The following is a 15,300-nucleotide window of genomic DNA, read 5'->3' as shown; positions in this document are numbered from 1 at the left end:
TTGGCCAAAGTGGAGGAGTAATAAAGGTGCCAGTGAAGAGCCTGGCTGTGTAATCAAAAGAACAAAGACAGACAGAGCTTTTTTTTTCTTTTGGAAAGGAGGTAGAGATGGTAGAGTTGAAGAAAAACATTCTATGTCCATCCATGAGGGGTTGTGTATGAGGTGGGGTGTTGATTATCAATTCTGACCACAGTAATGCTCTTGTTTCATCTTGAATGCAACCAAATCCTTAAATGCTCCAAAATATAGTAAAAAGTCTTTCCTGGACAGAGTTTAGAGACAGTAGAGAGTAGTTACTTCAACAGAGGCAGGATAAACTCTCTTTTAATACCCTTTATTCTGACAGAAACAATGAAAAAGCAGATGTCTCAATGCTTTTGTCCATATAAAATATAAATGTGTGCACTACAGTATGTGGTAAGGTCACTAAGGGTCGGTTTATCTTACAAGGACTGTATTTTCCTTTGCACAGTAAATCTCAATTTGATTTGCAGTGTAGTCCAAAACTAGGCTTAATCCCTGTCTAGAAACTGTTTTTTTTGACATCTTCGATATTTAGAAGATGTAATTTAGATGATAAATACATTTTGTTTATTCATTAAAATGTTTAGAGTAAAGGCTCTGAGTGGTCCAGCGTTCTTAGTGCTACCACTATGATCAGGAGGTCGCTGGTTTGAATCCTGTTCATGCAGCTTGCCATCAGCTACTGGATCCCTGAGAGTGCACAATTAGCATTGCTCTCTCTGGATGTGTAGATGGCGCTCTTTCCCCACTTTACTCCAAAGGGAGTGAAGCATCTGTGAGCTGATGTATGGAAAAAGAGGTGCTCTACTGTGATTCTACTCGGCAATGCTGCATCATTAGCAGTTTGAAAAGAGGAGGTGGTTGACTTCACATGTATCGGAGGAGGCATGTGCTAGACTTCACCCTCCTGGTGTCGGGGCATTAATAGTGATAGGGGGAGTCCTAATGAATGAGTTGGGTAATTGACTGTATAAATTGGTGAGGAAAAAAAAAAGGTTTTTGTTGTTATTATTATATTACAAAAATACATGATTTACATTTTCTTACAACAGCCTCTATTCTTCTAAGAAGGTTTTACACTCGATTTTTAAACATTGCTGTGAGGATTTGATTAGCTTTCAGTCACAGAAGCGTTGGTAGGGTCAGGTACTGATGTTAGGTGATCAGTCTCAGCTCATTTAAGCCAGTCTACCTCATCTCAGAGGAATTAGATGTGATGTGCTCCATCACTCCAGAGAACACAATACCACTGCTACACAGCTCAATGCTGGGTGGTTTTATACACCTCTAGCCAGAACTTTGTCCAAGGGATTGTGATGTTCGAGAAGGCTCACGTTCAGATAATCATAATAATAATCACAATCTCAGTGCATCCCATTCTATTGGCATTGCTTTCTTTTTTTTTAATGGAGGGTATACAAGGTGTGGAGTGCAACTGTACACCTGTGTTGGTAATAAGTGCATCTTAATCAGCTATATGCCTAAAATAGACATACCGTATATATATATACAGTGTCCTGTCTCAGCTATTCAGCAATGCTGTTTGAATTCCCAGAGATCTTTTTAATTTGCTCCCAACCAGCATAAAGATAAAGTTCTAAGCAAAAGGTTGGTCTCTTCGGTATGTATTCGGAATTCAGCTGCGGACCTAAATAAAGAAATTTGCGAGTGTTTTGTGTGTGTGTGTGTGTGTATGCATGCGTATGAGATAGTAGAAGGCAGATGGGGGCTAGTGAGCGCCCGTCTGTGTGAAGTCAGAAGTCACCTTGCCTGTCCTGGTTGTGTGTGAGAGAGCAGCCCAGCAGACTCTGATGGCCTGGCCTGATTACTGCCTCCTGTTACGGGCCACAGTCACACAGCCCAGCCAGAGGCCCTGCAGGGGGCCTCCGCATACACACCTGCGCACACACACACACGCTCTCACCTGTGCTCTCGTTAATGCTGCTCACCTGCGTTGGCTTTAATGAGCCTTCCTAATGACAGTCATTTAATAAAAGCTACTTGCTGTCACCCTCTCTCCGCTCAGAATTGGTCATGCCCCGAAGTCCCACACAAGACCTAACTCAGGAAACTGAGTGCCTGGCCATTGATCTTGTCACCGGCTTGGAGGAAAGCGGTGTTTGCTTTCCAAAAGCAGCCAGTACTGAATAAGAAATGATGCAGTAGACTCTGGAGCAGCAGAAAAGTAAAAAATACACTCCTCTGGAGTCGTGTGTACTGAATTTTCCAGAGAAAAGTTTCTTAATGGTTTAATGCTTTGTGAAACTTTGCACATATTAAACACACAGGTTATACTAGTTAATCACTGAGATGTTTTATTAGTGTTAAAACTTGTTTCATTTAAAATTATTTAAAGTGTTTAATTCAAGTAATTGAGCAAAATGTGGATAAAAGCCAATGTATCAGAGAATGTTTTTTAATCCAATCTATCTATCATAAGTAAAAAAGAAAAAAATAGGCGTAAAGTTATCAAGACTTTATTTTGCTTATGTACTTGTCTGTAAATATTTTTACTAGATAATTTAAACTAGATAATTATAAAACAAGGAAAAATATTTTTGAAAATTGGGTCTTTAGATTTGCAGTTTTCAAGACTACTTGTCTGTAAATACATAATTAATTAATTACCTAACACACATATAGACTTAATGAAAAAAAATATATGCTTGATTTATATTCTGTACTGTAAGTAATACAACTATAAATTATTATTAGACCTATTCTAGTATACGGTGTTATGTGATGCTAGATTATTTATTCATTATTAATATTTTTACTTGTTTTAAATGATGACATTGATGTTTTTCTCACTGCCAGTGCTAACTGAGATTTAAGACTGCGGCTTAAGACAGCAAGTCTCTATGTGGAGTAAGACGTAGTTACCCTGCGCTGCCAACAAGTCGTGTACACATTCTGTGTCATATATTTTTCCAGCTCATGTTAGCATGGCCTTAAATCCCTGCTTAAAAGAGTGGCTGTGCCCGCACCAGCCCAGAACTCACCGTCCCGTGACATGCCCACGGCCAGACACTTCTGCAGCCTGCAGTGCTGGCAGCGGTTTCGGCTGGTGCGGTCGATCAGGCAGTTCTTCTGACGTGGGCACGAGTACGCAGCATTGCTCTGCTGACTCCTCCTGAAGAAACCCTGCAGGAGAAACAGACAGAAAGAGAGACAGAGGCTATAAAACTCAAGACTCCATGGTGCATGACTGCATGCTCTGTCACACAGAAAGTAAACACTCGTAGAAATTGTTCAATTGAGGGAAAAGCACTCTGAAAAATAAAGGTGCTGCAAAGGGTTGTTGGGATGGTGTTTTACACCTGGAGAACCTTTTAGTAGATTAATCTTTTAAAGTTTAGTCAGTGTGAAGAATAATACTAATAATCTATAGCAACTAATGATTTTTATGTTGTAAAAGTGTATTCAGTGCAGTGGTGCTTAAATGCCTCATAGTTCATGGTCATTCATGAGGGAAACCTCTGTCAAAATCTTGTATCTACAAAATAGTATCTTAACAGGAGGAGGAAAAAACTTCATGTTGGTCTATTTATTGTGACATTTTGGTAGAAAATAGAGAAAAGCCAGATTCAAATTATACAAAATTGGTAAACTGCAACAAATAGAGAAACAAGGCTTTTTTTTGTGTGACAATCAGGATATAAATGCAATTTTTCACTGTTTGACAAGAGTAATTCTTACACTAATAAGCCAAAAAGTAAGAGAAATCATGCAATATGATCATGAAATGTTACTTAAACAGAAAACAGCTTCGAAACACACGTCTGTATAAGTTGTGAGGTGTTATCTTGTGAGTACTGCTTAAAACTGGCCAGTATGCTCAGAGCAAGGTGATGTGAATTGTTGGGAGTTTGAGCGAGGCCTGATAATAGAAGATAGATGGATGGAACATCCTATTTCTAAAGAACAGCGCAGTGTCATACAAATCACACAATACAGTCTTAGCATGTCACTGGAATGTATCTTTATGTTTTTACTTATCCACGATGAACAGCCCAACAGAAATGCTCTGAAATTATTTTTATTTTTATGTTTTTTTTTATTTTCCTGTAAAGTTGCCATATTTGAGATACAAGATTTCTGCATGAACGATTATATGTTCTTTTAAACAAGAAATTCGGTACAGCACTGAGAAGGAACCCACCACTGTTATAAGCCAAAATACTCCTTTTCTTCCCAGTCTTATCCAGATTTCTTTCTGCTTAGAGTGTAACCAGGGCCAAGAGTCATTTAGAAACCTGTGTTTTTACGAGCGTACAGTAACCAGCGATGTCATAAACATAAGCACAAGGTTCAGGGGTGAGATCACTTCTGTAAACTCCAAATCCCACGGATGAAATCACTGGTTTATCAGGGGACGCCCACTTAGCGAACCTGTTTTCTATAATTCTGCATTACTGGTGAAGGGGCTGTAATAAAAGCCGCTTAGCTAATGCGCCGTACTCCCTGCCACTATTTGCGAGGCTGTGATTGTAAATAATGGTGAGTTTGGGCACGGCTATTAGGAGTCGAATAACAGAGTCCAAAAGCTGTGGGTGTTTGCGAGAGACAGAGAGCGCGGGAGAGAGACATAGATGGAGAGAGACAGCAAGAGAGAGAGAGAGTGCAGCCACACTGAGCTGATACCTCATCCCTTTTACTTAATGAATTGATTCCAGCACACCATTAACATACCCCACTCCACTGCTCGATACACATATGTCTTAATTAGTTGCTCCTTGGCTGTTTAATTACAAGAAAACAGCTGACAGCTGCCAAGTTGCTTTCTAATGGCAGCCATTATGAAAGTGGGGTAGGACTGCCGGTGACAAGCGGCACTCCTTAATAATGCTATGATTTATGGGCCGGAGCGGTGTGCTCGCACATATCATTAAATGCCTCTCTGCCCAAAGTAATTAGCAATCATTAAAGATACATTTCAGCAGTTTATTCTTCAGGCTTGTACATTTTTTTCCCTCTTCGCCAGACTGCGCGAGTGAGCGAGATGCTGAACAGGGAGTCTGTCTTTCATTCAAAAATAGTCGAACCCCAGCGTTTGTTCATTTCTGCTACGCTCTGCAACGCCTGCCTGTAGAATACTAACAACCAGCCCAAGTGACAAGTGGCATACAAGAATACACAATAAGCATATAATTCCCTCTGCTGAGTGGATGGCATGTTTGAAACAAACACATAAAAAAAGGGAAGAAGAAAAAAAATACTCAACAGTGTAGCAAAACAGCTAACGATGCGCTATAATTCAAAGCGCTGCACTTTTGATGGTTTTATTTGCCGAGGAGACAGTAACTGAGTAACTGCAGAGATAAAGTCAGGAAAAAAAAGCCCATTGCACGGAAAAGTGCAGAAGGAAAACAAGTTGCAGAAGAAGTCACTTTGTCCTGATAATCACAGTGTGGTTTAATCAGCTCAGTGGAGTCTTGTGTGCCATATTAATAGCCTTAAACATACTCTCTTAAACACACTCTTAAAAAAAACAGTGCTAAACAGGGTCATTTGAGTTGCTGTTTGAGAGATATTTGTTTTTTTTATTGAACAGCGACGATATATACAAATGTGGAGGTTGACTTCTCTCAGAATCTTAACAGTAACTGAATGAAGTTTATTTCCACTAGCAGATCATCTGATTTACTTCAATGATGGATTGATTAAATGAGTAAAGTACTAGATGGAAGCACTTAATATTTGGCCTTCCTTCAAGAGGAAGAGGTTCTGAAGTGGTTACACATATACTAACATATCATTTGATTATTTGTGTTTATTATAATGGCCTTGTTTCTTTTTTTTAGCAATACATTTTGCTGCCTAAATTAAATACCTTTCACAAGTACTTTCCCCAGATAACCAAAAAGTGCTATGCCTGCACATTATTTACCTAATTATACATACAATAAATAAGCACACTTTACTTTTAGCCATTAATCTAGGAAAAAACTATATTTGAATGCATTATATATAGTTGTAATGTATGCAAGTAAACATAAACACAGTAAAAAATACTGAAATTTATAACAATTCCTTATAATTTGAAAAACTACAACTACAAAATATATCAGGTAAATAGTAATGGATAATAACTACAAGCAATACTAGGTCAATAGTATAAGATAACTGAAATAACACTAAGTAAAATAGTATTGGATGATAACAACATTTAATAACAGGTTAAGTGTATTGGCTGATAAAGCCAATACTAAATAATTAGTACTGGAAGGTATATACATGTAATATTAGGTAAATATTTTATTATTCAATGATAACTAAAAGTAATGGTAAGTAAATAAATGGCTGATATCTACATGTAATATATAAAAAAGACCTCTACAAATGGTTAACCAAACTGATATACAGATATACAGAAAAATCTAAATCTTGGTTTGTGTTAATTCTATAATTATTATTGTTTTACTGAGCAACATTAATTGTTTAGATAATAAATAACACCTGTTTAAACACCTGTCCTAATTGTGCAGGTGATTAAACTTTTGCAGAGCACCACTGTCACTGTTTCTATAATAAAAAATCCAAAGCTTTTTTAGCTTGCACAGTGAATGTCCCTACACACACACACACACACACACACACACACACACACACAGGGACACACACACACACCTACATCTTCTTCCATTTTTTCCCTCCAATATTTTTTCTTGCCACATACACAGACAGACACACACACGGACACATGCACCCACACACATTTGTTTGCTTGCTTACCTTACAGCCCTCACATGTTATCACGCCGTAATGGATGCCTGATGATTTGTCTCCACAGATCTTGCAGGGAATAATTTCAATTTGAGCTGTGGAGAAGAAAGAGAAAGAGAGAAGAAACAGTCAGGATTTTCTTCCGCTGTCACCAGTCACAGCACAACACCTCCGCCACGGCTGTGTGTCGCTACATGAAACAGCGTGGAGCTTCAAACGCATCTCTTCCCTGCCACGTGCTGAAAGCTGAAACTACAAGCCTTACAGAGGAGGCCATCTTAACTCTGAACACAACCCCCTGCAAACCACAGCAATAACACTGTCAGTTAGCAACGGAGAGAGAAGAAAGCAGCACAGTAAAAAACACCACATCACAAACCACACCCCAGCCTTTAGGAGGCAAGAGCGGACCGGCTAATATTGTTTCTAACTACGGGACTGGACTCCTTTCAGCGAATACGGAATATGGAATGTCTCGTACAGCTGCTGGGAGAGGCCGCGAGTCCCACTGCGCTACAGGAAAGGGGGCACAGGTGGACAGTGAGAGAGGCTGATTTATACTGGAGATTGCAGCAATATACAGTATACACCGAATAGGTTGTGTATGGGTTTATATTATGCTCAGTACCATAGTTACATTTTCCATGATAGAGAAGACTTTATTGGTGAGAACGCAATTGAACAACACATAAAAAACTTGTACTTGTCGGAGAATAGCACTGGAATAACATCTGTGCACCGAAGGCCTAGTATTTCCACTCTGTCATAAATCTACTGGCTCAGACAACACAAATTCCACAATGCTCCTTCCCAGTCAATAGAGGGCTAAGCTAAAACACAGACCAGTCAGTGCATATCCCCGCTTTCAAACTCCAGCATCAGTGTCGCTCCCCCAGCTCTGTGTTACCACACATTTACATCACAAAGAAAACACTTGAACCCTGCAGAACACACCTGACCGTGCAAATTCTCTGTGCTCAGTTGGATTAGAGCGGAGAAAAGGTGCTGCTTAATGTAGCCTAAGCATTTTATTTCTAGTTGACAGAAAGCACTCCTGCCACAGTTTCCTCAGATCCTGAGCCAAAGCTCCCTGCAGCCACCCGCCTGTCTCCAGACAAAGACAGTAGCTTTATAATACTTCGTTGGAGCTTATAAATCTAATCGCTCGGAATTCATTTGCTCACATTAAATTTGCCTCCGTGGCCCATTTTATCAGCTGCCCGCAAGCTCCTGTTGTGTCATCTGGATAATGTCATAGCCCCACGGCGCACCCAGGGGAAACCCACTCACACACACACACACACACACACACACGCATATATTCACAGAGCTTTGCTATTTTTTTTTTTTTTAATGTATGGACATAGGGTCATATGCATTCTCATTCTCTTTACAGTAGAGCAACAGGAACAGTGCACCCACTGCACTGTCCACTGTGTGTGGTAATGCCTTCTTTGATGTTTTCCTAGACCAGAGGAACGTGTGATACTTTGTAACAGAACTGGAATGTTCTGTACATCTGGTAATCACTATTATGGTTTGCACAACCTATGATAGTTCACTGTGTAATTTATTTTAATTTTAATGTACTTATTTGCCATAAGCTTAATCACAATAATAATAATAATAATAATAATAATAATAATAATACACCTCACAACTTATTCAGACGTGGGCATTCCCAAGCTGTCCCTTGTGGTATCACTTCATTGTCAATTTATATGCCACTCTCATGTTAATCTATTGTGAAATTCTAGGCCTAGCCCTCTATCTAAAGCTAAGCCTAACCATAGGATGCCCAATTAAATCTAAATTGTATTGGTGGATGATTAAAAAAAATATTAATCTTTGATCATGTATTTATTATACCCCAGAAACGCCAAATATAGCATAATAATCAAGTAAATAGTTTTTTTTATTTCTTTTATTGTGTTTGTAGCCCTCAAAAACAAGTATTTTTCTCTGTAATACTAATCCAAGTGGATGTAGATGTTGTCTTGATTTATACATTTTACATAGTTCCAATATCAGTGCACCCTCAACCCTAACCCTAAGCTTCTAACCTCTAAACCATGTTTATGGTTTATTAAAATAAAAACTAGTACTAGTTCTCATATTGTTGATAACATAGATCAGCCGTGCTTTTTTTTTTTTTAGAGCTTTTCTGTCCTGAAAATATACAAAAACAAATAACAGCACACACACAAATACACAAACACACTCACTCTTTTTCTCTCTCTCTTTATAAAGGCTGATCCACTAACCCTCTCTGCATAACCACTGAGTGGTCTGACTTGCTATGATTACCGCCACAGTGCAGCCAGATTACTTCAGAATAAGACCTTCCAGCCCGAGCTTTCTCTGATGAGCTGCTTCTGTAATGAATATTTTAAGAGAAACGTATAATTATCTGCCTTTTTTTCCCCGCGTGCTGTCTCCGTGTGGTGGGCGCTCGCCGCATGGGCAGTGCACTCGATTGTTTGTTTTGGTGTTCTCCCGCCACGAGCATTAGAGCGCCAGTGTGTTCCTATTCCTTTAGCATTTTCAGCCTCATTACTTACATAATTTGTTCTGACATGCACTTAGAACAACTGAAGCATGCAGTAATTAAGGCTGGCTGTGGTTGGGGTCCAGGAGGGGTGGCGTACTGGCAGATTGCGGCCAGCAGGTGGCAGTGGAGTGCCGCGTTCCTCCCCCTCACGAACTTCTCTCAGGCTTTGGCTCCCAGCCTCCGCTCATTAGCTGTGTCTCAAGTGAAGGCTGTCTGTAGTGTGCTATAGCCATTTTTAGTGCAAGCAGTGCTTTGAATACACTGGAAGTGCAACCAGTGCAGTGTTAATATTGCAATATATAATAATTTCAAAGCTGGACAAAAGGGCTTTTTGGAGCACTGCCATAAAAGAGCCTGTTTTGGTTCTTTAAAGCAGATTTTTTCTCCAGATTATTATCATAATTTTCTACAGTCATGTGTGTTGTTACACTTAAAAATGATGAGTTTCTTTGATTTTACCAAATTGAAAAGAAAAATGGATGATCACAAACCATCAAACCAAGCTGAGCCGTTTGAATTTTTGCACCAGGAGTGGCATATCCAAAAGCAGTGTGTAAGAATGCTGGAGGAGAACATGCCAAGATGCATGAAAACTGTGATTAAAAACCAGGGTTATTCTAACAAATATTGATTTCTGAACCATTTCTCATTTTCTGCAAATAAATGCTCTAAATGACAACATTTTTATTTGGTATTTGTGAGAAATGTTGTCTGTAGTTTATAGAATAAAACAACAATGTCCATTTTACTCAAACATATACCTATAAATAGCAAAACCAGAGAAACTGATTCATAAACTGGGCTCTTAATTTTTTTCTAGAGCTGTATTTGTAGAGATGGAAAGATCCATCGGCTATGCATCAGTATTGGAAGAGAAAGGTGAAGGCAACATAGTCTATAACAATATAAACAATATTTGCCCATCTTGTTATATCTCATATAAAAATATATTTTTAAAACTATTTTTAACCCTTTTAAACCATGTGATCACTGCAATACACATCAGGTGTTTTCTTTGTTCTTATGTACACTTGCACTATTTTGATGGACCTATTGTCTATCAAAATAGACATTTATCAGCCAATCAAACAGCAGATTAGCCCTGCCCACTGCATTGGAAGATAGAATGTGCACATTGAAGTATAAAGCATGGCAGCATCCCAGCTAATGCGGAAGATTAAACCCTTTTCCCATGAAATAATGAGTTTGTTTACTGATTACTTAACAGAGGAACATTATTCAGGTCTGAATGGTCTAAAAAAGATTTTCGTCTTTGTCATTATTATTCTGCTATATCACCTCAGAAATGTGTCATCTACCTGACTTGGCTAATTAGCTCATGCTAGCTAGGTAGGTTTAATTAGCTCTATGACTCAATAACACAAAAGTCACAGCAACACCTCTATTAGCTAGTGAAGCACAACAATGTATGCTGTAGGAATACATTGTGGACTGAAAAACAGACATTGTCCTAAGGGTTAGCACCTCCACATACTGCTGGCTCTGCTACAGCAGCTTTAGCCTGCAGCCTTCAGCCCCTGAAGCCTGGCACTCAGGCTCGATGGCTGAAGGCTGTGGGCTAAAGCCGCCGTGGCAGAGTCTGCTGCCTCTGCAAACGCCTCCCTCTTCCTCATCTCTTTGGGCGCCGCTCAGAGGGCCCTCCATCTTCGAGCAGGCAGACTGTGTGCCACATCAGGCAAGGGCAGAGGGGGTGAAGCGGACCGAATGGCGCACTAGGCACCGACCTGTGTATGACTCAGTGCCCAGCGTGGAGGATACAGTAGGAAGAGGCCCCGAGAGCAAACACACTGCCTTCTCTGTCTACCCTCTCCCCAGGCCTCCACATGAAAACGGGCACAAAGCTCTTTGTCTCCGGCCTGGCTCACTCTGCAAGCTCCTGGACTCACTTCGTGCTCCTTTTGTCTAGAGAGAGAGACTAAACCGAAACCGATCACCTAAAAAGCTCTTCAGCAGGAGAAAGGAGAGCGCTACAAAGAAAATGAGCTGCCATAAACACTGTCAAATGCTTACAAGGTATATCATAACAAGCAGAGTTACAATATACTCTTCATTATTGTGTTAAATAGCCTGCAAAGTCAACTGCCATACAGACATCTTGGGCTGGATGATATAAATAAAATTTATATCACCATATATTTGTATAATATAATTTATGTCAATTAATGTAATGCACATTTTAATAAAAATACACACAGTGTCAATGATGCAAAGCACTAAATGCCACTTCAGGACATCTTAAGATAACCACATGTGCACTGGGTTAATTAATTACAAGCCAGGTCCATAAGGTGCTAAATGCTTCTTGGCATGAACCAATGTAATGCGTAGTTCTGCCCATCTCCATATGTTTCAATGACAAAACAGCGAATTTTACTCCTCATTCTTCTACTTTAATCTGTCTTTCTATTTTCTAATTTAGAAATGTCTAATTTCAAAATATTTTTGACTGTTTCCTATTGGCACGTTTTTTTTTAAACATTACAATTAGAATTTTTACCATTATTACTGTTACATTGTTAGAAGGCAAGATTATGAATTATGAATTAGCTGAATTATAATGCAACATAGTAGAAATACACTGCACTGCACTGAAAAAAATAAATGTCTACAAATTTCTACAGTCATTGGAATGGACATATAGATGTAGAAATCTCTGATTGGTATAGAACTTTTGTTATGTGATGGTTCTTCAGATTCCACCGCCTCCCTCTCATCTCATAGCTTCTTATATCACTAGCCAACCCGTGCATCTGTTAGTGGAAAACAGATTTGGCAGTTACAGTTTTCCTCCAAGTGCTCTGAACTGTCCAATGACGTTGCGCGACTGGCAGTTCATGAAGTTGCACAGCCACTTCATGTGTCTCAGAGGAAGCATGTGTTAGCCTTCACCCTTCCAGCTTGGTAGCATGATGTCTTGACGGGGAAGATTTAGCTATTGGGAGAGAATGGACCATGGCTAAACTAGGGAGAAAATTTAGTTCCTTTTGGAACCAAAAGCCGATCTTATATGTAATCACTTTAAAGAACAATGCTATGCTAATCACTTTAGTTTTTTTTTTTTCAAATAAGATAAGCCTCAGGCGGAGTATCCCTGAGGAGATGACCGGGTAGCAGATAGACTATGTAGGGTTTAAGCAGTCAGAGCACTTCAGCGAATTCACACAGAGATTATCAAACAGAGAACCTGGTGGAGTAAGTACAGTGGATCTAGACGTCAATATCTATTGACAGGAGGCCCTGTGTTAGTGGACAGACTGTGGTAGAGACTGGTGTGTCTGCACGCACTTGGGTGATTGAAGCAGGCTGGAGGAAGCTACAGACACAAACGAAGCAAACCAATGCTTTTTGAAGGGCTGATCAAAGCTGAAAGAACAAGAAAGCTTTTACACCTAATCTACTGCCATTTACTCTAGGTGTGTTGGGTGCCAGTGGACCCAACAACTGACCAATAGCCATGTTTTATCTCTGGTGTTTTTGCTGTGCTGAGTTGATTTAAGCTAGCTGGAAGGAGCACAACATAACAAGATTTAGTTTCTACACTAATAGTGTCTTTATTAGTGCACACTGCCTTTGCAAGATGCTGGCTATGGAAGATGTGGGTTAGAGGGGTATATAGCCCCCCAGGATGGAGTTTTGGAGCAGTATGAGAACTGGAATGATGGTGCCCCATCCACTACTTTTGAAATGAGTTGGGGAAGTTGGAGATGAGATGAGTAAGACATCAGTTTCATAAGTCATAGTCAAGACAAAGCTTCAAAAATATAGTAGAAAGCTATAGTAGACTAGAGTAGAGTAGAGTAGAAAATGTTATGCTATAGATTAATATATAGAGGTGTGGAAAAAAAAAGAAACCACTTTAGTTTCTGAATCAGTTTCTCAGATTTTTCTATTTATAGGTATTTGTGTGAGTAAAATTAACATTGTTTTATTATACAGTTTAATGTATCTTGGCATATTCTCCTCCACCAGTCTTACACGCTGCTTTTGGATAACTTTAGGCAACTCCTGGTGCAAAAATTCAGGCAGTTCGGCTTGGTTTGATAGCTTGTAAATGAATACTTCATATATTTGGTCATCAAGACAAAGGCAGTTACTCGTTTACTGCAATTTCTACGTACATAAATACAGATACCAACTGCGAATATCCACATCATCTGCACTGAAAGCTGAAATCGCATTCATATCCTCGAAAGGGCTGGTGGATGGTCAGCACGCATCAGAGAGAGAAAGGCTGATTGAGAGAAGTTCGTTAGTGTTCGGCTCCGCTGTGCCTCCCTGGAGCCCAGTTCAAGGTCACTGAGTGAGAGGCCTGAGGAGAGAGTGACGTGTCATCCCACTCTCTTTCTCTCTGGCCCTGTGTCTCTTTCCTCTTCGCTCTCTCTCTCTCTCTCTCTCTCTCGCTTCCATCCCCCTCTGTCTGGCTGTCTCTGTCTCCCTCCCTCTTTCCATTCCTCTCTCTCTCTCTCTCCCTCGCTTTCTCCGTCCTCCATGCAGCCCCCAGATCAAGCCCTATGGGAGAGAATGCTCTCCAGTGGCTTTACAGTAGACGCTCCATTCCTGCGCCCATCGAACACAATTGTCACTCGTGCAGCAAAAGGCCATTGTAATTGGCTCGACGCATCGTTCATGCACATAAATTCCGGCGGAAGTCATATTTCATAGCATAATGCGAGCGGCGGCAGAGATGTGGGTTGCCTGAGCCGGTGTTCTGTAGATTTGTGCTACCTTGTCAAAATGTCCTACCAGAGCGTGTATTTATAGGTACAGCTACCTAAATAAAACTCTGGTTAGGATATACTGATAGGCTAAATCCCTTAGCTGAATGTGTACAATAAAATAATTCAAATTTAAAGTGTGTCGCCACGATATAAAACTGTAAGGAATTGAGTTGACTTGGATACATGTACTTGTTAGGCTTGTTTATCCAATGTGATGGAGCCAGACTGAAATGACATTTTTCATTCAACAATGCTGAAATTTGATAGACAACAATATCTTATTTGATTAATAGATAGATAGTATCACAGCATTTGGGCCTAATATAGCATTAAATCAGCGGGTGAGGGGCTACATTTGAAGGTATTTTTGGATTAAAGATTAAAGTATTACACTGGGGAAAAAAAATATGATAGGTGATGTACTGTAATTAGTTAGCTAGCTAACTGTAGCTGCTGTATCAGTTCATTTTATGGATGTAATTAGCTAGCTGGCCAAGTGAAGCAGCAGTATTAATTTGCTTTGTGAATGTAATTAGATAGTAAGTTAAATGTAGCTGCTGTATCAGTTCATTTTGAGGGTGAAGTTAATCTGGCTAGTTACAACTATACAACTGCTGTATTCATTAGTTTTGTGAATGCAATTAGCTAGTTACCTAAGTGTACTTGTTGTATTAAGCCCTATCTTGATGGGATTAGTTTCTCAGGGGGTCCTGGGGTCATTTTCTCTTTTATGGGGGAGGTCCTCTGTGATTTTATTACCGTCCGGAACGACCATGTATGTGTTTTTCTCAGACGTCCTCAGAGATTAAATTAAAATTACAGGCTGTATTACCTACTGTTTTTAGCTGAACTCTGTGGTTCTCCGGTAATTTCATGCTTAATAAAATAGCTATTTGTCCACTGCCAAAATTACACTCTGGGTGCATGTTTTCGTGGAAATGGAGGAGCTACTGAACGCTATGTCATGTGACCCGAGAAAGCCAAAAAACTCACTGGTCCTCCTGTTTTTTTAATTGCAGTCCGGATGCAGGAGTTTTATCACTGAGTACTTACAGACGTCCCCCTGAGAAACTAATCCTGTCCGGATAGGGCTTAAGATTGTTTTGTGACTTTAATAAGTTAGGTTAGCTGACTGTAGCTGAGGTATTACACTCTAAAATGTGCCTCTGTTTAGTAGCAGGATGTTAAGAAAAGGATGCATGTCCAGTGCATGTTTAGAGTTTCTAAGTCTGTGCTTTTTTTATTGATAGGTAAGGCTAA

General features: G+C 39.7%; 1 protein-coding gene across 2 annotated transcripts in view; it reads right to left on the bottom strand.

Moving 5' to 3' along the window:
- roraa (RAR-related orphan receptor A, paralog a) overlaps window positions 1-15,300 on the bottom strand; it is a 441,123-nt gene that overhangs the window by 19,176 nt on the left and 406,647 nt on the right. For both annotated transcript variants that reach the window (XM_007246493.4, XM_022672210.2), the window contains 2 exons: window positions 6,760-6,845; window positions 3,027-3,168 (listed from right to left, as the gene is read on the bottom strand). In XM_007246493.4, the coding sequence (XP_007246555.1) occupies window positions 3,027-3,168; window positions 6,760-6,845 (228 nt within the window). The remainder of the gene's footprint in view (window positions 1-3,026; window positions 3,169-6,759; window positions 6,846-15,300) is intronic.

Source organism: Astyanax mexicanus, chromosome 2 (genome assembly GCF_023375975.1).
Source record: "Astyanax mexicanus isolate ESR-SI-001 chromosome 2, AstMex3_surface, whole genome shotgun sequence".
Taxonomy (NCBI): Eukaryota; Metazoa; Chordata; class Actinopteri; order Characiformes; family Acestrorhamphidae; genus Astyanax; species Astyanax mexicanus.
This window is presented reverse-complemented; position numbering and strand designations above follow the sequence as displayed.